We start from the raw sequence: 25,841 nt of genomic DNA, 5'->3' as shown, positions 1-25,841 counted from the left end.
TTTTTTGTTGTTGTTGTTGAACACTGTTTCCTGTCTTTGTAATTTTTGTAATTCTTTTTCTCCAAACTTCCTTCTTTTATTTTTGCTCATTTTGCTAGTATGTTTGACACTTTTTTCTTATTAATGTGTAAAAGCTGTTCTTTAGGATTTTTGTGTCTGTGTTCATGAGAGATATCGGTCTGTAGTTTTTTGTGTTTTACCTTTACTAGATTTCGGATCAGGGTAATACTGGCCTCATAAAATGAGTTGAGAAGTATTATCTCCTCTTCAACTTTTTGGAAGAGTTTGAGAATAGATATTAAAACTTCTTTGAATGTTGGGTAAAAGCTGTTTATATAGTGAGGAAATTTGTTCATTGTATACATGTTTTCCTAATTTACATCTATTTTGTAGTATTTTTTATCATCAAGGTGCATATTTTTTAACACAAATATTAAATTTTTAGTGTTTAAATTTATTTTCTTTTGAGGCATATTTATGTTTTTGCACAATGTTTTAGAAAGACTAAGTAAAATGACCATATATATATTCTAGTTTGCTCCTTTTATCCCAGTTTAAATATTAATAACACCTCCATCCACTCTTATATGGTTCTCATTTGGATAATAAATGATATGGCAATTAAATTTATAAAAGTGTGTTTTAAGAAATACCCCAGGTGATACTGATTAAATGCCACTGGTTCTATATTTTAAGCAATAAATTCTTAGGACAAGATTCTTAAGATAGATTCTCTCTACAATTCTTTTCTAAGACATATATATATATATATATATATATATATATATATATATATATATCTCCATCCTACATATGATATATACATGTATAGAGAACAGAAAGCATTTTGAGGTGCAAGAGAAAATAAAAACATAGAAAACGTGTACAGAAAAATTTTAGTAAAACCTATCATTACACTCTAGTTTCCTCACAATTAAGGGGGAATACTGCAAATAATGGGAAAATATAAACTGATGGATGTGAATAAAGTTTGCCTAAATGAAATGTTTTTCTAGATTGTGAATTGGGAAATCAATGTGACTTTCTCAAGAATACATGTGGATTTCAGAAGCTGGGTGTTTTTTGTTTTTGTTTTTGTTTTTTTTTTAACCTTTAACTATGATATAATAATCATCCAGAAAAATGCATTAATTGTGAGTTGTAGGTCAGTGATTTATCACAAAGTGAACATAGCTTTACAACCACTACACATGTCAAAGTTCCCTTTGTACCTGCCCACAGAAGGTAGCTACAATACTGATTTCTAACATCTCAGATTAGTTCTGCTTGTTTTTGAACTATATTTATATGGAGTCATACAGTACACATTCTTTGACGTGAGATTCATTCTTGTTTTGTGTATAGTGGTATTTTGTTCATTTTAATTGTTTCTAGTATATTGATGGAAATGTGGGTTGTGTTCAGTATTTTTGCTTATAACTAATGCTGCTATGAATATTGTGTATATCTTTGATGCATCTGTATATTCATTTCTCTTGTGCACTTATTTCTAAAGTATAAATGGGTAATAGAGTTATGTAAATGTTCAAATTTGGTGGATACTGTTAGACAGATTTCCAAAGTAGTTGTGCCATTTTATACTTCCACCAGCACTCTACATCTTTTATAATACTTGGAAATGTCAGTCTGAATTTTAGCAATCCTACTGGGTGTGTAATGGTCTCTCAATATGCCTTTAATGTGTATTTTCCTGATGACAAATGACATTGAGCATATACTTTTGTGAAGTGCCTGTTAAGTCCCTTGCCTATTTTTCTTTTGGATTGTCTGCTTTTTCTTATTGATTTGTAAGTGTTTTTTACATAGTTGGGTACTGGTCCTTATTAGTTATTTGTGGCAAGTGACTTCTCTCACTTCCTTAAAATAATTTCTTGATTTTATTGTAGTCCAATTTATCAGTCTTCTCTGATAAAAAGTTTTTGTGTTTTTTGTTTTAGAAATATTTTCATTGAAATAGTCTTTTCTAATGACTTATAGAAGCTTTATGATTTTACTAATCACATTTAGATTTGTGAGCTATCCGGAATTGATTTTTATGCATGAGGTGAGCTTGAAAGTCAAGTTCCCTTTCTCAGATGATAACCAGTAAAACAGTACTATGTTGTTTTTCTTTTGAAAAGGCTATTCTTACTACTTAGCAATGTCACCTTTTACATAAATCAAGTATCAATACATATGTGAGACTTTTTATCAAGACTATGTTCTGTTCCTTTGGTCTTTGTATCCATTCTTGTGGTGTACCACAGTGTCTTCTTAAGTACTGCAACTGTGTAATAAGTCATTAGTAGTATAAGAGCAACCCCCCCCCCCCACACACACACAAACACGATCTTTTTCAAGATCATGTAAGCTGTACTTAATTAGCCCTTTGTATATTTTATTGTCAATTAAACACACACACACACACACACACACACACACTCGTAAAGGCAGTAGGGAATCATTGAGGTCTGAGTGGTAATGATCAAAAATTTTGTATATACTTTAAATATTGATAAGGTCAGCTCAAATCTACAGTCTTTTATTAAGATTAAAGAATGTCCTTGTTATTTTATCATTTGTTTTATATTCTCTTGTTGACTATTCAGTAAATTGACCTTATTAAAAAAAAAATTAACGGTAAAGAACATCCTTGTTTGACGTTTCATAGTGATTTTTTAAGTATTTTAAAAACATGCAGACTAAGAATGTGCAACTAAATAATCTTGGTGTTTTGGTTTTTTTTTTTTTCAGACCATCTATGATAACAGTCTTCCATAAGTCGAACTTTCTCAAGAATTCTGTGAAGGAACCAAGTAGAATTTTCTTACACCATGACTTAATCTGAATGCAAGAACAAGAAATAGGTTTTATCTTTAAGTATAATGAAGGACTGTGTGTGAACACAGACCCTGACTCAATTCTAATGAGCATTTTAGACATGAGTTTACATCGGCAGATGGGTTCAGATCGAGATCTTCAGTCTTCTGCTTCATCTGTGAGCTTGCCTTCAGTCAAAAAGGCACCCAAAAAAAGAAGAATTTCAATAGGCAATCTGTTTCGGAGGAAAAAGGATAACAAACGTAAATCAAGGGAGCTAAATGGCGGGGTGGATGGAATTGCAAGTATTGAAAGTATACATTCTGAAATGTGTACTGATAAGAACTCCATTTTCTCTACAAATACCTCCTCTGACAATGGATTAACTTCTATCAGCAAACAAATTGGAGACTTCATAGAGTGCCCTTTGTGTCTTTTGCGGCATTCTAAAGACAGATTTCCTGAGATAATGACTTGTCATCATAGATCTTGTGTGGACTGCTTACGACAATATCTAAGGATAGAAATTTCTGAAAGTAGAGTTAATATCAGTTGCCCAGAATGTACTGAACGGTTTAATCCCCATGATATTCGCTTGATATTAAGTGATGATGTTTTGATGGAAAAATATGAAGAATTTATGCTTAGACGGTGGCTCGTTGCAGATCCTGATTGTAGGTGGTGTCCAGCTCCAGACTGTGGGTAAGAAGATTTTGTTAGATTTTTCTTGATAATTTTTTTTCTTGTGGATAAATAAAAATTTGCTGACTATTACTCAAAAGAAAAAAATCTTAACCTGTCAAGTAATTCATTCATCCAACAGGCAAACATATCAATTGCATACTATGTGTCAGGCAGTGTTTGGTGTTAAAGACAGGAAATCTGTCTTACTCATTTTTATATTGTCTCTGCACAGCATATTCACATAACATATTTCAGAAGAAAAGGATAAGATGGTAGAGTGCAGGATTTAGTTGTGAGCAAAATTGATTTTCCCCATCCAGTTGGAGAATTTTTATTTTGGTATAGTGGATGAAATGATCAGGAGTTTTGTTTGTTTTTGGTGGGGCAGTCATTTATATAAATTTAAATGACCCTTTGAAAGGCACCTTAATATGTGCAACAGTAGGATGTGTTCATCTTGGTGTGCGTAAGTATTTGCTAGTCTTAAAATCTCAAGGTTATATAATACATTTGCCTCAAGTTTTTTTTAATTACAAATGCTTTTTTCCCAACATTTAAAATAAAATAATTTTGCTTATATGTTTGGTTATTAGGTTAGCAGCAGCCCCTATTTATAGAGCATTTACTTTATACAGTTAATTGTCAGAACTAGGAAAAACAGTCATATGCTCTTCAAGAATTTCAAAAGCCATGAACACTGTATATGATTTAGCATACCATTAGTAAACCAGAGGTTATCTGTAAGTAAGAGTTTGGAAAAACCCAGAACTTCCAAGAGACAGGGGTGGAATGTGAGTTTAATTTATCAAATGACAATTTCAGGATTGATTCATCTGAATCATATCCATTATTAAAAGCTTGTTGAGTAGCAAATTTTCAGATTGCATCTAGCCTATATTCCATAATTTCACTTATTTATTTTTATTTTTTAAATAGTTTTTTTTTTGTTTTTCAATTACATTTTGCATAGAGTATTATATTACTTTTAGGTGGACAGTGTGATTTATACATTTATATAACTTATGAAGTGATCACCCTTAAAAATCTAGTACCAATCTAACATCATACATAGTTATTACAATATTATTGACTGTATTCCTTATGATATACTTTACATCCCCATGACTATTTTATAACTGCCAATTTGTACTTATTAATCACTTCTCCTCTTACACCCACCCCCTAACCCCTTTCCTGTCTGGCAACCATCAGAATGGTCTCTGTATCTATGAGCTTGTTTCTATTTTATTTTGTTCTTTAGATTCCACATGTAGGTGAAATCAAATGACATTTGTCTTTCTCTGTCTGACTTATTCCACTCAGCACAATACCCTCTAGGTCCATCCATATTGTTGCAGATGGCAAGAATTTTTTTTTTTGGCTGAATAATATTCCACTGTGTGTGTGTGTGTGTGTGTGTGTGTGTGTGTGTGTGTGACCTCTTCTTTATTCATCCGTTGATGGACTCCCAGGGAGCCTACATATCTTGACTATTGTAAATAATGCTACAATGAATATATGGATTCATATATTCCTTCAAAGTAGTGTTTTGGGTTTGTTTGGATAAATATCCAGAAGTGGGATTACTGGGTCCTTCTTTGCCTCTTGTTTTAGCCTTTGTTGTAATGTCCATTTTGTCTGGTATACATATTGCTACCCCAGCTTTTTTTCTTTTATTGTTTTTCATGAAGTATCTTTTTCCATCCTTTTACTTTCAGTTTGTGTGTGGCTTTCAATCTGAAGGAGTCTCTTGTAGGCAGCTTATGTAAGGGACTTGTTTCCTTATCCATTCAGCCACCCTATCTTGATTGGAGCATTTAATCCATTTACATTTAAGTAATTGTTGATAGATATATAGCTTTTGCCATTTTATTATTGATATCTGTGATCTGTTTTTATTCCTTCTTCCTCTTCCTCCTCCTCCTTCTCCTCCCTCCTTCCCCACCTTCCCCATTTCCCTCTCATCATCTCCCCACCCTTGTCTCTCTAAGATTTCCTGTAATACTTGCTTGGTGATGATGAAATTTAGTTTCTTGTCTTGGTTGTAGGTACTTTTTATTGCTTTGACTATTTCATGCTAATCCCTTCTGGTTAGAAAAGTTTTTGTTGAGAAGTCAGTTGACAATATATGGGAACCCCCTAATTGCTTTCTCTTGCTACTTTTAAGAGTCTTTCTTTGCCTTTAACCTTTGGCATTTTATTATGGTGTATCTTGGCGTGGGACTCTTTGGGTTCATTTCTGTGCTTCCTAGGCTTATATGCCTATTTCTTTCACCAGGTTAGGGAAGTTTTCCATCGTCATTTCTTCAAATAGATTTTCAATTCGTCGTTCTCTCTCTTTTCCTTCTGGTACCCCTGTGATGCAACTGTTAGTTTGCTTGATGTTGTCCCAAATGCATTTTAAACTAGCCTCATCATTTTGGATTCTTTTTTCTTGTTGCTGTTCTGGTTGAGTGTCCTCCACTACTCCATCCTCTAAATCACTGATTTGATCCTCCGCTTCATCTAATCTATTGTTGATTCCCTCTAATGTATTTTCTATTTCAGTTAGGGTATTCTTTATTTCTGACTGGTTCTTTTTTGTGTTTTCTATTTTTAAGTTTTCTATCTCTGTTTAATGTTCTCACTGATTTCATCTACTCTTCCCCTAAGTTCATTGAGCATCTTTATAACCAGGGTTTTGAACTCTGTATCTGTTAGATTGCTTGTCTCAGTTTTGTCTAGTTCTTTTTCTGGAACTCTGTTCTGCTCTTTCATTTGGAACATGCTTGTCTCTTCACTTTGGCTGCTTCCCTGTGTTTGTTTCTGTGTATTTGGAAGGGCTACTATGTCTCCTGGTCTTAGAGTGGCCTTCTGTAGTGAGTATCCTGTGGGGCCCAGTGGCACAGTCTTCCCTGATCACCTGGGCCGGGTGCTCCAAGTGTGTCCTTTGTATAAGTTGTATGTGCTGTCCTGTTGTAGTTGAGCCTTTGTTGCTGTTTGCACAACAGTGGGAGGGATTGACCCTCAGGCTTATTGGCTGTGAGGATTGGCTGGTGAGGGGCCAACCATACAAGCAGGATTCAACTGAGCTGGGCTCTGGTGCCTGTCTGGTCTCCCCTCTGAGTGTGTCATCCTCAGATGCAGTCCTGGGTGGAGCTCCAGCTGGTCTGAAGCAAGCCACCAGGGTGTCAGACCATGGGCCTCCTGGGTGGGGCTCCAGCAGCAGCCTGCGCCCCGCCCAGGTCCACCTGGCAAGAGTCACCAAACAATTCGCAAATGGCTACCACTTGCACTGGGCTTGGAAGTGCGTTGAGAAACCAATATACAAACCTAGGCCAGCTGCTGCTGGTGCCAGGCTTGGGGTTGCTCAGTTTTACCTGTGCAAATCCCAGACAGTTTTCATAAGTATCACTAGTACTTAACACCAAAGATTTCTGTGTAATATGAAGTAATAAAAATATTAGTTAATATTTTATGAATTCATTAGTTTTGTGAAGGACTCAGAGTTACTATTCAGTATCAAATGTGAGTTATACTCTCCTGTACTGCAGGAAACTTGTACTATAAATATAAATAGCAAGATAAAATGTTAAAGATACTGGGCCAGTGTTGGCTGTGCTTTCAAGTATACGGCAGAAGCAAACTCTGGGAGCCATGAAGAGCTAAACTCTCAAGAAAAAGATGGGAAGAAAAAAGCAATAATGAACTTGAGCAAGAGACAGTATCCTGTCCAAAGAACAGCTTAGATACAATTGTATCACTCTTGGTCCCATGGATATCTGCACATTTTCACTGATGCAGATATGCACATTCATTACAGTAAATTTCAAGTTGGATAGCAAATTTCAAGTTTTAAAAAAAGCTGCTTTTAAAATCATTATGGCAAATACTTCAATAGCGAAAATTCAAATAATAAGGAATATACCTATGTATTGGTTTTTATCTGATTTTCTAACTATCTTTTATGGAACCCTAGGGTAAGAGGTGCTTCCCAAGTGCCATTAAACATTTAATAACTTTAAAAAGTCTGAAAATGATGGAACAAATGAAAAAGAGTCTTAAAAATCACAACCTATGGCCAGAAGAGATTGAGACAATAAATCCAGGAGCACAAGCTTTCTGGTCACTAAATATTAGGTGTACTCTCTTGTGCCGGATTGATTGATCATGTCATCAAGTGGATAATATCAACACTATCAACCTAATAGAACACAGTAGACAGGGTTGACACAGATTCTAGTTTGTATAAGAACTTGATTTTAGGGGAAGGATATCAAACCAACTGGAAAAGGATTGATTATTCAACATATAGAATTGTGAAAATTAGCACATAAATTTAATATGTATACTTTGAAAACATAAAGTGCTATGTGAGCCATCACTAAAATTTAGTTACACTTAGCATGAGCATGTACAGACCTGATTTTGAATCTCCATCCTATCATGTTATAAGGATTGAGACAGATTTTTAATGTTATTACTAGCATAATTCCTAGCACACAGTAAGCGTTTAACCCTCTTCTCATTAGAAAAAAGCGCAGCTTACTGACAGCGTTAATTTAACATCATGCATAGGAATGCTACATTTTCTAGGATTTGACATTTTCAGTGATCGAGAATTACTATATTTTATAAATGGAAATACCACTACTAAAAACAGAATGCTATAAATAGAATGATCTCATTTGTTTCCAAAGACTATCAGTATACTAGAGTAATAGGGGTAAATGCTGCGGCCGCAAGCACTGCCACTGAGTATTCTTGGGGTAAACGGGAATTGGGTTAACAGCTCTTATCATTCTTCATCTCCATTTTTGAAATTTTTATTTTTTATTTTATATCAGTCGTTTAAGTATGTAACCCACCTACATACCAAGTACCAGAGATTTAATAATGAACAGAAACAAAAATTCCTGCCCTCTTGGAACTTAAAATCTTTGGATCCACAGAGGGACATTTTTTATTTAAACTCGATTTATTATTTAAATCTGACATAAGGGGTACTGGTAATCACCTGACTGTTTGGCAGTCATTCATAGAAATGCTTAGCCAACAGTAATAGGATGATAGGCATTGATGCAGTATTTAAGTCCTTTCATTGAACAACACACTTGAAAGGCTTTTTTTTTCCAGAAATGCTAAATATGAAATGACTTTTTCCTTCTGCACTTTTTATTTATCAATATGACCATTTTTTATGTCTGACATCAATTTTACTTAAACACATAGTTTTATATACACTTTGAGAAGTAATGCCCTTAGCTTAGAGTAGAAAGAAACCTAGCTGTTTTTTTGAGCTCTCTCAGGGTTTCCCACCTAACATCCTTTCTACTCTTCTGCGGGCCAGCACAGATTAAACTGGTTTAAAGGACAGTTTAAAAAACAAACACACAAACAAACAAACAAAAAACTTTTGACACAGAGTCTAAGAGGCCAAACCTGTGTGCTGTTGATTTAACCAGGGTAAAGTTAGCAAACCTACTTCCAGAAAATGCCACTCTACATAGGTTCAGAGAAAAATCTGGCTATGGCTGAGAAGAAGAATTGGTAAGAGACATGTAAGAGGGAAAACATAAAACCTGTCTTGGATTAAAATATCGATTACCTTCCACCTAGGAGATCTGGTTTATACATGGTGTAGGCAGATAGCAAAAAGTTGACATTTTAGTTTCTGTCATTATTTAATATTTCAATTAAGACCACCTTCTACAAGCACACATTATCCGTGTCATTTCATCTGAGCGCTTCTAACTTTGTTGGGGAACTTTTAACATTAAGAGGCATTTATTATACTAGAATATAATTAATGATTTAATGTTTGTGAGCCACTCAAGGGCAGAAAAACAAGTGTTTTTTCTTTGTAACCACAGGGTAACCCCATGCTCAGTAAAGAATTGTGTAATGAACCAAACTGACTATATGCCACTAACATAAATTATATATCCTAGGAACATTAAACTATTTTAAAGCAATGTAATCAACTGTAATCAGGTTTGTGTAGCTTCAAGCTGATTTGCTGATGTTTAAATGGCTCTAAAGAGTAAGTTATTCTGGTATAAGATAATGTTCATAATGGATTTTTTAAAGGGGGTGCCATAGATATAGGGACTAAATAATATGTATGGTTAGAATTCTTGTTAATGTCTGTATGACTCATTCCCATCCTAAAAAGAAGGGTTTTAGCCATAACTTGACCATCTTTTGGCATGTTAGAAATGCTTTTGGAGACTGACCTTTTAGAAATTTTATAGGGAACAGATCCAACTTTGATTTTCTCTGGAGGAAGCAAGCATGTGTCCCTTAGAAAACAGCAGGCTTTGTGTATAGGGAGCCATAATGAGTAAAGTATATTTCAGGGAGAGGTTGTAATTTATAATTAGTGATAAATTATATATATTAGAATAGACATTCATAAAATTACTCTAAGAATTAATAGCTTCAGCTAAGTGAAAGTTTGCTCTTTTTAATTTATTCTTTTTTAATCATAAAATTAATCTAGGTATGTTTAATGACGTTATTTCATGTTAAACATTATTAACTGGTACTAAGATTTGTTGGTGGAATTTTAGGGAATCAGTGAAAATGACATTCTTTCCCTCACACCCTTGTTAAGAACCAAGGTGATAAAATACAACACAGGGCATGTGTCAGCTTTAGTAGTGGCTTTAGATTACAGCCAAAATGGCTTACTAACACATTCAACCCCTAAATTAAACAGACCTCTCCAAGTAGAGTGGGCAGCTCTCAATGACTGTAGGCCTCCCCTGCAGCATGTAGGGGAAAGCAGATCCTGAAAGGGAACCAAAAGATGAGCCTCACTTTATCTAGACTTTCTCCCAAGTATATTAAGTCACTTCTTTTCCTCTGGAATAATAGTGACTTCTTGTAAATGGAAACATGAGCCTCTTGATTTTGATATAAAACCTGACTCTTCCCCTTAAATGGGTCAAATAATTTTGATATTTCTGATTATATTTTCTTTGTTCTTAAAAACTGTGTTAAAGCTTTGTGCTTTTGAAAAGGAGTTCTCTTGGACTCCTAGATAAACTTTCTTTGTTCTTTTTTCTTATTTTTTAATTAAAATTTTATTGAGACTATTAAATCTCCCTTAGGATTATAGTTCATGTTGGGTATAGTATGTTTGTTCTTCTCGTTCCTTCATAAGGAATTTGCTGTAGGTAGAATATGCCACCCTGACTGGTATCCTTCCTTCCTCAGTGTTATCGATAGCCTAAATTGCAGAACTCTAGTGCTGTGAAACTCTCCCAGGAGATAGATAGATGTGGTCAAATAAATTTGGGAAATAGTGCATATTATACTGAACATTGGTCTGTTAAAAATTCTTTTAGCAAATACTGTAGTAAAAACAAAACAAAACAAAACAAAAAAACTTTAATTTTGGTTAGGATTTCCCTGGCATGACCATCAGGTACTTTCTTCATACGGATCACCTGTTAACAATCCAGTGAACAGAAAATATTTCTGGAAAGACTGCCCTATTTCATTCCCTTTGTATCTTCCTCACTTTCTTCCTATCCCTCCACTTCTGCCTAAGTAGGAAGATTTAATCATTTCAAGTAACCAAAGACCTTCAGCTGAAGAATAGACGGATAGTAAGACTTGAGTTAAAAAAATGGACTATAGAAGGAAATGGAGGTATCTTCTAAACCAAGATCTGTGTACGCTGTAAGCCAGAAATGTTTAGTTAATTAGTATTCATTTATGTGTGTGACCTTCTGCTTAGCCTGTTCTTTTCCCAAATAATACTTAATGCTCCAGAGCAGAAAGACTTCTGAAATTTTTCTTTAAAGCATTTTGTATTTGTTTCACCATTTGCTTCTATTATAGCTTGAGAACTGTTTTCTAGTGGAAAATAAGTTTGGCTCCCCACACAATGAAACTCACCTTCAAGAGGCCTAACATTTTGTTTTCAAAGTATGTGAATGCGAGGTACATTTAATTCTTTGATATATTATACAGTGTACCTAATCAGTTACTATTCGGAACACATACACAGTAAGCACTCAGTAATTGTTAACATAAGAAAAACTACTAGACAAAATCCTTTTACAGTCCTCAAATTACACATTCACAAAAATTTGGTTGGTATTAAAGATAATCCTGTTTTTGTTTGGAATTTGCACAGATTGAATGAGACTTCAATGTTTAGTTCTGGGGTAGGACATCTTAGCTTTTCCATTAAAAAAAACAACAACTGAGAAGTAACATAAAACAAGATTGATATACTTTCTTTCTAACATTTAAGTACATACAATGTACCCTGATCTAATTCTTTCTCCCTCCTTTCCCCCACCTCTCTTTTTTTCCCTCCCTCTCCCCGTCTCCATTCCTCCTCCTCCTCCCTGTCTCCTTCTCTCCCCCATATGTATTGTCTTATGTTAATATCACAGCTATTTATATTATTATATCCTAATTTTTCAGATGCATCAAGATCTAGATTTTTACCAATCATATGTCAATATTTTACATCATAATGCAGGAATAATTGCTCTGTCTGTCAGCTATTATTTGCTCCTCACAATTACATTGCATATTTAAAAAATTCTAATTAGATATTCACTATCTATAAGCCATGAGTTATTTTCAACAAACTTAAGTCCCTAGATTCAAAACTATAGGGAATTTTCATCTTAAAGCAATTTATGATGCTGTTTTTAAGTTTGATTATTGAGAAGAAAATGTGTTTTAAGTCCTCAGTTTTCTCTCAGGTTTCTTGCCATACCCCTTCATGTTTTAATGACTATTGTGTGCAATTTCGGAACTTGACACGAAATTTTGAAATGGCAAAGTTGACATTCTCCTTTTAAGTCTTCTTGTCAAGATGGGAAGAATTCCCTAATAGAACTTTCTCTTGAAAGACTCAAAGCCTAATTCATTAATTTAAAATTAGGTCAGTTCCTTAGAGTTTTATTTAGTGATATTCTACAAAATTTAGAATTATGATATGACCTAATTTCTATTAATCTACCTAGTATATTTTTATAAATAAATACTTGCTCAAAAGGATATGTTCTTCCTAAATTTATCTAGTTAAAACACCCTCAGTATTCATATTAACTATAATTTCTTTTCTTTATTATTTGAAAGTTCTTAAGTCTATAAATAAATTTGGCTTTCACACAATTTTCACTATAATTATGGCAGTTTTTTCTTGCAAAACTATGTCCTTTTATACTCCAGTTGTCCAGTAAAATTTCACCATATAAAACAAGATTTTTACTCAAGTTATGTCTAGAATGCCTACCAATATGTTTTAAAATGAATATTCAGAAATTAATATTTAATCTAAATGACATTATACTGATGTAGAAGTGATAGTAACTTATATGATCACATGGTCATTAATCAGGCACCAGTGCAGAGGTACTAGTAATGTCACGGAAGCAGTCATTTGCTTGTTTGGCTTTCTCATGGTCAGGGCCAAATCTGAAGTTGATTTTGGCTGAATACTGAGGCTAAGCAAATTTCAGTGAATCCCTGTTTTATTTTTTGGAAAACTTAGTTGTAGAGAGTGTATGTAACTTACATAAAACTATATAGGTAATAAGTGTTGGAATTTGGACTAAGTAACCTAAACTTTTCTTCCACCTTTATAAATTGTGACTGACTTTAAAAAAATAAAAGGTTGGTGTTAGCATTGTCCCCTGCACACACACAGATTTCCCCATTCTGTCCCTCCTCTTCCCTCCTCCTTCAAGAAAAAAGTAGGATAGAGAAGAAGTTAAGAAAAGAATGCCCTTTTTTTCCCCACTGAATTTACTGTTTTAAAGACTACTTTAGATTATAACTTGATAGAAATAAAGTGTATAGTCTTCAAAGATTCGTTTCTTTTTATTGAGTCTGCAATGAATAAACCCTCAGGAAAATCTTAGGCTCAGGGAAATGAAACATTGCTAAATTTCCTCCTGTTGGTTTACATTGCTTTTAATTCAGTCGTGTTTGAACATATTTCTCTAGACAATGGTAATTGTAGAATTGGTCTATCAGAAATAAAGTGGAATTTAAGATGTAAAGTTTAAGTTTAAAGGTGAGATAATAAGAGAGGAATAGGTCCAAAAATGGAAGAACTTCCTGACTCTTAAAATTTTGCATAGTTATATAGATTATGCAATTTTAATAAATTTAATAAAAATCTGGTATTTAAATTTTTTAATTAAATATTTAAATTTTTAAAAATTATTTAAATTTTTTATTTTGCCAGTAACAAGAGGAGCCCCAAAAAGTCCCCCTAATTTCCAGGCAAAAATGTTCAGTATTTACAAAAGCCTCTTAGTCATAGATAAGACTCTTTTGTTTTTCTTTCAAAGAGAACTAGAAACCCCTAGACATTTTTTAGTTGAAAGTTTTATTGAAATAGTGTAGATTCATGTATAGTTGTAAGAAATAATACAGAGAGATCCTGTGTGTCCTTCACACAGTTTGCCCCAATGGTATCATTTTGCAAAGCTATAAAACAGTATAACAATCAGGATATTGGCGTTGATACAATCCACTGATCTTATTCAAATTTCCCCAGTTTTGTACTTATTTGTGTGTGTGTGTGTGTGTGTGTGTATTGAGTTATATATCATTTTATCACCTATAGGTTCTTGTATCCATCATAGTAGTCAAGATACTGAATAGTTCCATCACAACAAATATCCCTCATGTTGCTCTTTTCCAAATACATCCACTTCTGCCCTTCCCTCTGCCCTCCCCCATCCCATCCCTAACCCTGCCAACCACTAATCTGTTTTCTATTTTGAAAATTACGTAACTTCAAAATGTTATATGAATGAAATTATGTAGTATGTAACTTTTCAAGATTGACTTTTTTCACGCAACATAATTCCCCAGAGATTCATTCAAAGCGTTAAGTGTACAAGTACTTAATGTTCTCAAGTAGTATTCCATGTTATATGTGCACATACATAGTTTGTTTAACCATTTACCTGTTGAAGAAGGACATCTAGGCTGTTACCATTTTGGGGCTATTAGAAATAAAGCTACTGTAAATATTTGTACACAAGTTTTTGTGTAAACATAAGTTTTCATTTCTCCTGGATAAATGCCCAGTAAGTAGTGCCCAGAATTTGTCAGAAATTTTTAAGTGCCAAAAAATTAACTCAGAGAATAAATATTAAGACTAGTCATGAATCTACTGTTCTCAGTCTTTTATCTGAAGGAAAAAAAAAATCCTAATTGAGAAATTCAAGTTTGTGTGCTTGTTGGTGGGAGATTGGCACCAGAGACCACTTTTATTATGCATCTTAGAAACAAAAAATAAGAGAATATATGTATCAGTATAAGATAATCACAAACTTTATGAATTGGCATGGTTTGCCATTAACTGACAGGTGTGGCTGATCCATAGTCATTATCTTTCTGATTTTAAAAGTAACAAGTAATTATAAAAGTCAGAAATGTATGCATATATTAAGAAGAAAATTAAAATACCAGGAAAACTGCTCTTAAGAGTTTTGGTATATTTCCTTATGGTCTTTTCTATGTTCACACAATACTAATTTAATAGAATTTTTATAAAATTGGGACTATATATACAGTTTAGGTCATAAATACAATTTGGTATCCTTGTTAAAAGTTCGAAGTCAGAAGTTAAAATTGAACTCTAAAAATACTTTTTAGCCATTTATATGCCTTCATTTGTGAAATGTTTATTTTTTTCCCACTTTTTATATTGATGAGATAATGTTAGGGCTCATGACAGTTTGCTCATGCATAAATAGAAAACTTTTTCAGGAACAGCATTTTAAGTTGGATAATACTTTTACTTAATGAATATCTCTTATTTTATGTCACATTTTAAATCATTTTTCTCGTTCTTTCAAGATATGCTGTGATAGCATTTGGATGTGCTAGTTGTCCAAAATTAACTTGTGGGCGAGAAGGCTGTGGAACAGAGTTTTGCTACCACTGTAAACAGATTTGGCACCCCAATCAGACCTGTGATGCTGCTCGACAAGAGAGAGCCCAGAGTTTACGTCTGAGAACCATACGTTCTTCATCCATTAGTTATAGTCAAGAGTCTGGAGCGGCAGGTATTTATGTCTTAACTTTTCAACAAAATATTTGACATGTACAGAACACTACTTAGAATAAAAAAATAGAATATTCAGTTTTTGTTATCACCTGTTCTCTTTTCAAGTGTTTTACATATTAGTTTTTTTGTCCCAAAGAGACTCATTCTTTCCTGTGGAAGATAGGAAAAGTTTTATTGTCAAAAAAAAGGAAAAAAGGGTCATAATGCTTTATATTAACTGATAGCTGAAGATATTCTGAAACTGTTGTCTATAAAAGTGTTTTATGCAAAGCTTAACAAATATTTTAAATAAAATATTAATTTTGAATGTTATCTTTTCATTATTTTCAATTATGTAAATATCACTAAATTGCAGATTTAAAACAATATTTAGAATTCTTTTCATTTACATATTTTGCAAAATATATTTTTTACTTACAGATGTCTCATCCAATTCTAAGATCAAGGATTCAAAATCATACCTTAGTGGGAGGACACTAGGAACTTTATGTCTTTGGGCAGCAATTTAAAAAATTACCTGGAGCTCTATACATGAGCAATGTATGCATCTCATAAATCTCAAAAATGAAAAAAATATTTATGAACATCTTAATGTTTTTTAATAAAAATTCAAAAAGTTAATATTTCACATTCGTAGGTTTTCATTTTTATTGGAATTTTAATCATTTTTAGAAAAATTTTTACTTTCTCACTGACTATAAAAGAGAAAAACTTGGAAAATATAGAAATTTATCAAGAAAATAATTTATATTCCTACCAGCAGTATACTGAGGTAGGTAGTCATGTACTTTAAGAAAGTCTTATTTAACATTTAAAGTTGAACTTAAAATTAAACATTTTAAATTAAATTTTAAGTTCAACATTTAATACTTTATATTATATACATGGATTTCCATGCTTGTTTGATGACTGACTTGTTTCTATTATTTTTCCTTAAGATTGGGGGTAGAACTCAAATGTATTAGTAACAGTTTATAGATGTGGGTCCAGAAGCAATTCAGAGAGGACCCGAGTATACCTAAACTGTCCCATGTAGAGTCAGCTGTAGCCTTTCAGTGGTTCACTTGGAAATAACATCCCTCTTCTCTAAGTGGAGTTGGGTATTTATTGGTCACAGGACACACAGACATATAGAATAAGAGAATGGACTCTGGAATAAGACTATCTGGATTCAATTCCCAGCTTCTCGAACCTTTGTCTCTGTGTTACCCTGAACAAGTTACTTGCCTTATCTGTAAAATGAAGAGACTAATAATACTTATGTCCCATAAGGTTGAAACATTTCCTGGCTCATAAAAACATGCTCTGGTTATATGAGGTAGAGAAACTTAGAGAATCCACCACAGTCACTTGCTAGAGGTTTGCATACGGGGATAGAGATGGATCATTAAGAAAAAAATGACTAAGAGATGGCTTTTGTTATTTTTAAAATAAATATGATTTAGTCAAGTGAATGTTGGCCTTTCTCACAGTAGTCACCATGGGAAATTTTATATTTATGTTAGCACCCTGGAATGCCTTGTTGATCATAACCTTTCGACCATGATGCATTCAATGAAATTATCCCCTTAATGTCAGTTTGATTCTGGTTGTGACCAAAAGTTCCTTCGGAACTAAGGCTAACAACTAGAGTATCATATCAAGTTGAATCACCAGTTTGGGGTGAATCCAGAGTAAGATGTGAATGTATGATCATGAGAGGCATTTTTTAATATATAGTAGCTTTGTAAGTAATTTTGAAAGAAAAGCTTCCTAAATGATTTGAGCCAAATAGTAGCATTGTTGAAATAAATATAGCCTCTCAAGTTGATCATTTTAAAAAATAAACTTCATTTGTAATTTTTCCATGTTTGTTTAAAAATCTTATCTCATGTTCTGAAATTTTAAAGTACGTGCATTTTTACCTATAATGCTCCAAAAATCAAAGCTCTTGAAAACAAATGTTTATGTGATAGTTTCTTTTGATGTAATCTATAAAAAAATTAAAAACTTGAACTTGGCTTCTCACTGACTCTTGGGGAAAAAAAAGAGGAAAAGAATGTACCATCTAAAATGGTTTTATTAATTCCTGTAATTCCAGATATTTTTGGTATTTTTTTTCCATTATGATACATCGAAAAATTGGCTGCACTTTTAATAATTGATATAGTAATAATTAGGTGGCTGTTTCTTTCTAATCAGTCACCTGAAGATAAATAAGTGTTCTTAATCATATGGTACATTAAATAATTTATATTGTGATTATATTTGTCTTTGAACTGTGACAGTATTATATGTACATGAGACTCACAGCTACTAGGAAGTTTATGTACTTGGAGTTACCTTTTAAAGGAACCACATATTTCCATATTTCCCCACCTTCATAAAAATATATTTAATTGGCTCCCTACCTCCTCCTCTATCCCCTACTACTACCACCCCAAGAGATAACTACTCTTAAGATTTTGTTGTAAGTCCTTACAGGCAATGTGATGGGGGTGGAGACGATTTAAAACAAATTTCGAAAATATAGTGTTTTATAATCTATTGTTTTTTCTTAACATGAAAATGGCCCATATTTTAACAGTAAATAGAAATACAGTAACAAAAAAAAAATAGCTTTGCCAAACACTTTACATAGGAATGGGAAACTTTTTTTTAATATAAAGGACCTGTGGATTAATTGACGCTTGGGAAATGGGGCATCTTTTGACCATCTAATCAGTAAAATAATTTTATGTAGGATGTTTGCAATTTGAGAATATTTTGAGAGACTTATGTAATGTACACAATAAATTTTTTCTAATTTGTTTAAAACAGACGAATCGGACAAAACAGTCTTTTATAGATAAAGAAGTATATGGAGAGTGAAAACGTATGGGTACAGATATATAAAAAGACATCAAAAATATATTGTTTATGATGTTAATTCTCTAACATGTAATCTTAGCTATTAAAAAGCTGTTTTATGTTTTCAGAACCGTAAGAATAAATGGGGATGTCACTTTCAGTTTGTTCTAAAGATTGCATTTAGCAGAGCCAAAGCCTGAGTCTCTTTACTCCTGCTTCTAATTGGGATATTTACTACTTGAGTACATCCTGGAATGAGGAAGTTCATCAATTAATATGCCACCTAAGCAGATAGCATTAGCATTTCTTTAATTCCATGTACTAGATGTTGTATTAGGTATAAAAGTCAGCTTTTTTCATTTATGCCCAATGTTAAAATTTTTTTAATTCAGACTTTATGTTCTTTGGATCATTTAAATCATGACTTATGGATACTTTGTATCTAGTAACATTTGTCTTAGTCTGACTGCATAGAGTTATTATCAGTTTGCTCAAAATTATTTGAATCATTAAAACACTGACTGTGAGCACTGACCATTTGTTAAGTTAAAAAGTTGTTTGGTTTTAAAAGGCGCACTAAGGAAATATGAATTCACTGATAAAGTACAGGTAAAATTTGACCATAAAATGTACAGAAGAGAAAATAGAATATAGCTTAATGCTTATATATAAGAAATTGGAACAAATACGTGAATTCAGTGGCTAGCACTATACAGATCTTAACTGTCTATGTGTAGTTAGAAAATATAGCTGGCTACTAGTAACAATAAAATAATTACTGGTTGCTGCTTAAATAGATGCCAAAGTTCAAGATAGTTGTACAGTTTGAGGTAACGTACTCTGTGTCATTGATTCCTAAAGTTATGTACCCACTCGATTTTAATTTGGCATTATAACCATATTGCTCTATAAGAAGCATGTAAGAACAGTATTTGAATAAATGAATGAAAAGGGGAAAGATAAATGAAAAACAGTCATGAGCATAACCAACAAATGGTTGCATTAACTCTGAAACTGTTTTCCATTGTTAAAGTGTTTATGACTATCTAATCTTTCTTTAACCTATTACCTCTTCTGTTTTATTCTGGGTACTGATTCTTTGCAAGTCCCGTCTGTCTACTGTATGAACTAAAATATGAGGAAAGGGCTGCTTTTCTAAAGATGTCTATATTATTTTTACAGTGTTTATAGTTGATTTTACTTAGAAAAGTAAACTCATAGAGCTTTATATATATATGATACTTCAGATTGATATCAAATTGTCATTTCCTATTATTCACTAAAGGAATTGTATATATAATATTTAACATTTTAATTAAGTGGAGATAGTTAGTAAAGTTTTAGACATGAAGTGCCACTTGCAGAAGGTGGTGCTCTGGAGTAGGGACAAAGATAAACTTTATATAGTTCACAGTTTGCCAAGAGCCATCCTTTGTTCTCTTCTCTCCTTTTATCATTTTATTATTCTTTGTTCTCATCATTCTGCTTCTGTGTTTGAAAATGTTTACAATTTGAAAATTTAATGTAAAATATGTTCCTTTCCTCAGAAGGGAAGGAAAAAAATATATGCTAAAAATAGCAGGCTAAAGCTCCACATGTTGATTTTTTGGGGACAGTGCTAGACTGGATTATCAACTAGAAATTGTAATTTGTAGACCAGTTTTATATACTAAGCAGGTGTTTCTATTTTCTTAATAGCTGATGATATAAAGCCATGTCCACGATGTGCTGCTTATATAATAAAGATGAATGATGGGAGCTGTAATCACATGACATGTGCTGTCTGTGGTTGTGAGTTTTGTTGGTTGTGTATGAAAGAAATCTCAGATTTACATTACCTAAGGTAAGTTTATAGAAGGAGCTATTTATATCTAAATATAATTTTATATCATAAAACAGAAGCCCCCTTTTTTTGGAAAAAGTGTTATCCTAATCATTTTTAAACTTGGGATTTATAAGATACAGGAATGTTTTTTTCTAGCTACATAAGTTTAAAAGGAACCAAATTATTCTGCTAATCATTTGGGATTAATAAATAATCAAAAATATGGAACAGATTTTTTGTTGTTTTTGTTTTAGTTAAACTCAAAAACTAGTATTTAATACCCTATGTCATTACACTAGGTCATAAATATTTCCATTTAATTTTCTCATATATAAATTCCCTCATAGGCCACAGTGCGATTTTATGATATAATCAGGTAGCTATATACCTAATACAGGGGTAAAATAAGGATATTTTGCATTAATATACCCTTCAAAAACTAAATTAAGGTTTTGAGGCTAATGGAGGACTAGGGGTAAATATTTAACCTGAATCCTAGTTATCAATATCCTTTTAATATAATTTATGGTGTTTTTTACCATGATATTTTTGGCTTTTAATACTCTCAGAATTCAAAGAAAGGAACAAACTTATAATCAATCTATAAAACTGATTATATTACTTTAAAAGTTTTATAGCTATTATATTGCTGTATTATAGTAATTTGTTGTGATGTTTTGTAGCAGTTACTTTACATTATAATTTTTTTCGTTAGTCCATCAGGATGTACTTTTTGGGGGAAGAAACCCTGGAGCCGAAAGAAGAAAATATTGTGGCAGCTGGGAACACTTGTGGGTGCTCCTGTAGGAATTGCTTTAATAGCAGGCATTGCTATTCCTGCAATGATTATTGGCATTCCTGTATATGTGGGCCGCAAGGTAAGATATATAATTCTTTGTTAGTTCATTGTCTTATTCTAAATCTTTAGGTTTAGAGTTCATGATTTTTGCTTTGTTTTTGTTTTTGAAGACGAGGGTCATTGTTAGTATCCAGTATAAAACAATTGCTATTTTTTTTATGAGGTAATAAATTTTCAGTGTTTGGCAAGCTCATATGGATGCATTTAAAAAGTAGACTTGTTTTAAAATTATCTAAATCTGAAAACTTTAGTGCATTTGCATTATAAACCAACTTTATGTATAAAGTACTGAAGGATACACACCTGAGATTTTTCTCATAGGTTTATCCTTATAAACTCAGGTCTATAAAAAAGTTAATAGCTAAATAGCAGATGCCCTTGGGGAAAGAATAATTAGCCAGTTCCTGAATTATTTCCAGCTTCAGTTCACAGCTTTTTTTCCCCTTCAGATTGCTGCTATTAGTTAATATGATGTTTTATAGATTATAACAATCTTGTGAAAGTAAAAACACCAATCTTTATTATTGTCCTGAGGGATGAATGACACTTCATTAACTAAGCAAAGAATTCTCTTTTGAAAGGCTGAAGGGATAATTTATAATAAAGTGGCCAAGAAGTCTGCTGCTGCCTAAATTAATAGAATCTCAGAATTGAGAAGTAACTTTAGAAATTCTCTAATCCAGCCCTGTACCTAAGCTGAACAAAGTATAGGATTTAAAAAAAGGGTGGGCGGAGGCAGGCGGCTAAAGTCTATTGAGCCCTTACTGTGTGGTAGGTGTTTCATGTACTTTTTAACTCATTTTAACCTCACAGAAATTTATGTGTTTAAGAAAGCTTATGTAATTTATCTTCAGTTACACAGAAAGAAGCAGAGCCTGGATTTAAACCCAGATGCACACATTCCTTATATAAGATTCCTGATAAATTTCAGTCTAGCCATTTGGGTACTTCAGTGAAGGGGAAACCACCAAGCCATGAGGCAGCCTGTTCTGTTGCCAGGTAGCTGTAATTGTTAGAAAATTCTTCTGAGTCAGATCTGTTTCTCTTTAAATTGTTTCATTTCATTATAGTTCTGACTTTTGGGACCAAACTCAAGGCAAGACTGATCCTCTTCTATATAACAGCCATTTTTTTATATGTATATATTTAACATATATTAGTTTTATAACCAGAAAAAATACATACTACCTATAAATTAGCTTTGAGACACAGGACAAAAATAGATATGAGCCAATGTTTATTTCAGAAAGTCGAAGTAACTAAAATTGTTTAAAGCCCTGAATATAGTAGCTGGTTATAATAATTATTCATGTAGTTGTTATCTAAAGCAAGGTTTTACTGAAAACAAAACTGTTTATTTGATACTTAGAGGTAGAAGAGAAAGAGAGACCGTTGTACTGCACACATCTACAAATAATTTATAGAGGAGAGATTATTTACCTCATTGTTCAAGTCTTAGATGCACTTACAAGTCTCCATTTTCAAACATGTACTCAAAAGGTTGCAGATCAATGAATTAGTTTTCCATTGAAACAATGTTCTCTGTGGTGTTTAAGTACACAAACCAGCCCAAACCTATTAAGTTGATAAAGTACCTAAAAGCTGAGCCTTTATTTGCAGTAACAAGTAGAAAATATGGCATAAAATAGTAAAACAGAAAAAATTAAATCGAACCAAAGCTAGTGAGATGATATGACCTGTTATTGAATGTTAGTGCTTGAGGATGCAGAATTTTCTGGAAGACTCCTTTCTCCTGGCAGCTGGCCTTTGCAAGTCTGTCTATTCCATTTGTTTTTAGCTTTGGCTTTTCTCTACTTCAGTGTTAAGTTGTCCAGGAAGGGAAGTGGGGTGGAGCAAGAATTAGTTACAGTACTGAAGGATAATGAAAGGTACTTTGCAGTTTCTGTCTGCATGGACTATTTAGGACAATGTAGAGGCTCATTCCCTGGGAACATACAATCAAGCAATGCTTGGAAACGGGATTCTGAATAGGAAATATAAATATTCTTTGTCCCATTCATGCTTTGCCCACCTCCTCACCCCAGCTTTTTCACAGTATAATATATCCTACAAGACTCTGTGTACTTGGCAGCCTTCAAAATAATCACATAATAATAATATTTTTTTTATTAAAATAGCTTCGTATGTAAGATTGTTTATGTCAGATAATTTATTTTAGAGACTACTTAAACACTTTTGAGGCTGTTTTGAATCTGTCTTGAAACAGAGGGGGAAAGGTACTTTATTAGCTTTAGCCCTTGCCAACCATGAGAACAAAGATACTATTTCCCAAAGTTCATATAATATCTTACAAGCCACTTATATTAAATTCTGTATAGTAACACCTGTACAGTACAATAGAATCTCAGAATTGAGAAGTAATATTAAATTCTGTATAGTAACACCTGTACAGTACAAAGATTCTGAATAGATCCAGCTCCTGTCTTCTGACAGCATTGTTCTTTCTTTTTTTTTTTCTCTTTCTCTCTCTCTACCCCTTACTTTGAGCTATAAATGAAAGCTCAGGGTTCTGTCATTTGGTAATATCTATCTTCATAAAAAGGGATCTGAGAAAAAATTATTTCAATTTGATGATGTTTGCTTATTCATACTGCTTCTTAAGGTCAATTTTTAAGAAAAGGTTGTGGGAACCTCCCCTAGGAGCCCATTTTTACTATTTAGGGATGCTTATTTAGAAAGAAACCTGTGGAATGCTAAATTTCTTAAAAGTAATCCCATTAGTCAAATATCCAACCGATAAGTATGTTGAAAAGAATTCTTTTTCTTTGTTCAAAACATGATTATACTATTGTTAAATAAGATTATGAAGACTACATTTACTCAAGACTGTTTAAAAAGTAAAATCTACTAAATCACTTTCTTACATAAGCAAATTAATGAGGAGCAAATTATGTGTAAGAATATGCTTTAAGAACAATAATACAAAAAACAATAATTCATTTACCTTGAATTAGGACACTTAACTATGAAATTATAAAAGAAATCACTTTAAATTTCTAGCAAATGTAGATCCATTTTATTTAAATTAAGTACATAATGTACTTTCTCTTTAACCCTCCACCCTCATTTTTATTTTTTATTTCAGATTCATAATCGATATGAAGGCAAGGATGTTTCAAAGCACAAACGGAATTTGGCCATAGCAGGTGGTGTAACATTGTCTGTAATTGTATCTCCAGTTGTAGCTGCAGTAACCGTAGGTAAGAATATGCTTTAATACACCAATTACCTCAAATTTTATAAAATTCAAGTTTCGTGGAAGGATTTTTTAAAAACATAGTGTTGAAGATAAAAGAGTTGCTTTATTTTTAAAGACAGTTTAAGCTGAGCTTACAGAAAACCTCTCAGTAACTGTATTGGTTAAAAGTATTATAGACTCAAGAGCCTCATCTTAGGACGGTTGGTAAATTACTAGTGGCTGATACTCCTTTTCCTGGATACAGCTTAGAACACTGGCACTTAAAAATGTTTACATCTTATTTTAAATTCCTGTTTGTCACCTGAAGGCTAGAACCTTTGAATTTGTTTGTGTACCTAAATAACTGGGTAAACCCATTTTTAGCAAAGATTGCAGAACCCTAGCACTTTTCTCCTGTACACTTTCTCTTGAAAAGACTTTCTAAAACTGATTTATTTTTTGGCTTATAATGACTAATTTATTTCCTTTTCAGGTATTGGTGTTCCTATTATGTTAGCTTATGTCTATGGTGTTGTTCCAATTTCTCTCTGTCGAAGTGGAGGTTGTGGAGTCTCAGCAGGCAATGGAAAAGGAGTCAGGATTGAATTTGATGATGAAAATGATATAAATGTTGGTGGAAATAATACAGCTGTAGGTAAGTCCTCTCAGAAAAAGAGGAAAATATGCTTATTAATAGTTTAAGTCAGAGGAAGTTGTAGATAACATACAAGTCAAAATTTCTTTTGCCCTCCTTTTACTAAGCCTAATTAGTGTTCATCCAGAATTACATCTGTGAAATATACTGCCAAGGAAAGGCAAATGGTTAAAAGAGGGTACCATAATTCTGAGTATACAACTCCAATGGAAATATGTCTTAGGAATTCTAGACTTTTAATCATAGATTTTGCCTAAAGCATTACAAATCAATAAGAAAAGGATATGAAGAGAAATACAGTTCATAGAAGGAAACAGATGGCAAATGAGTAGAAAATATCTTCAATCTAGTGTTATTTAAAGAAATATGAGTTAGAACAATGACTAGAAAATGAAAAGACCCTCATAGACTGCCAGTAGGAATATAAATTAAACTTTAAAACATGTGCGTGTTCTATATTCCAGCAATTCTTGTTAGAGAAATTTGTCTTAGGGAAATAATCAGGCAGATGCGCAAAGATAACGCCCACTTTGTTACCTACCATTCTTCCTTGAACTCACTCCAGTTAGATTTTGGTCTCTACCACCACTCCAGAATTTCATCTCTACCACTCCACCAAAGCAGAGTTACACCAGTGACCTGCATGTTACCAAATATAGTGGTCAGTTCTTGGTTTACATCTTAGTAGAAGAGTACACTTGACATGGTAGACTGATTACACTGTATAAAGTAGTCCACAGACCTGCATGCACACACTCCTCATCACTCTCACTGCCATTTACTCCCTCTCCTTTACCCTCCTTTATTTTTTATCATAGCATTTGTCACCATTTAATTTTATTTATGCTTTCCTCAACTAGAATATAAGATTCTTGAGGGTAGAATGTTTGTCTCTTTGATTCAGTGTGTCCCCCAGTGCTTTGGACA

At 32.9% G+C, this 25,841-nt stretch overlaps 1 protein-coding gene across 5 annotated transcripts in view; it reads left to right on the top strand.

The window, feature by feature from the left end:
• RNF19A (ring finger protein 19A, RBR E3 ubiquitin protein ligase) overlaps positions 1 to 25,841 on the top strand; it is a 57,224-nt gene that overhangs the window by 26,731 nt on the left and 4,652 nt on the right. For all 5 annotated transcript variants that reach the window (XM_016129771.2, XM_016129768.2, XM_016129770.2 and 2 more), the window contains 6 exons: positions 2,755 to 3,522; positions 15,337 to 15,545; positions 20,075 to 20,219; positions 20,917 to 21,079; positions 24,167 to 24,281; positions 24,753 to 24,914. In XM_016129771.2, coding sequence (XP_015985257.2) covers positions 2,849 to 3,522; positions 15,337 to 15,545; positions 20,075 to 20,219; positions 20,917 to 21,079; positions 24,167 to 24,281; positions 24,753 to 24,914 — 1,468 coding nt within the window. In that variant the 5' untranslated portion in view covers positions 2,755 to 2,848. The remainder of the gene's footprint in view (positions 1 to 2,754; positions 3,523 to 15,336; positions 15,546 to 20,074; positions 20,220 to 20,916; positions 21,080 to 24,166; positions 24,282 to 24,752; positions 24,915 to 25,841) is intronic.

The sequence above is a fragment of the Rousettus aegyptiacus genome, unplaced genomic scaffold (genome assembly GCF_014176215.1).
Source record: "Rousettus aegyptiacus isolate mRouAeg1 unplaced genomic scaffold, mRouAeg1.p scaffold_m13_p_15, whole genome shotgun sequence".
In the NCBI taxonomy this organism is placed as follows: domain Eukaryota; kingdom Metazoa; phylum Chordata; class Mammalia; order Chiroptera; family Pteropodidae; genus Rousettus; species Rousettus aegyptiacus.
The sequence above is the reverse complement of the archived record's forward strand: the minus strand, read 5'-3'. Positions and strand labels throughout refer to the sequence as shown.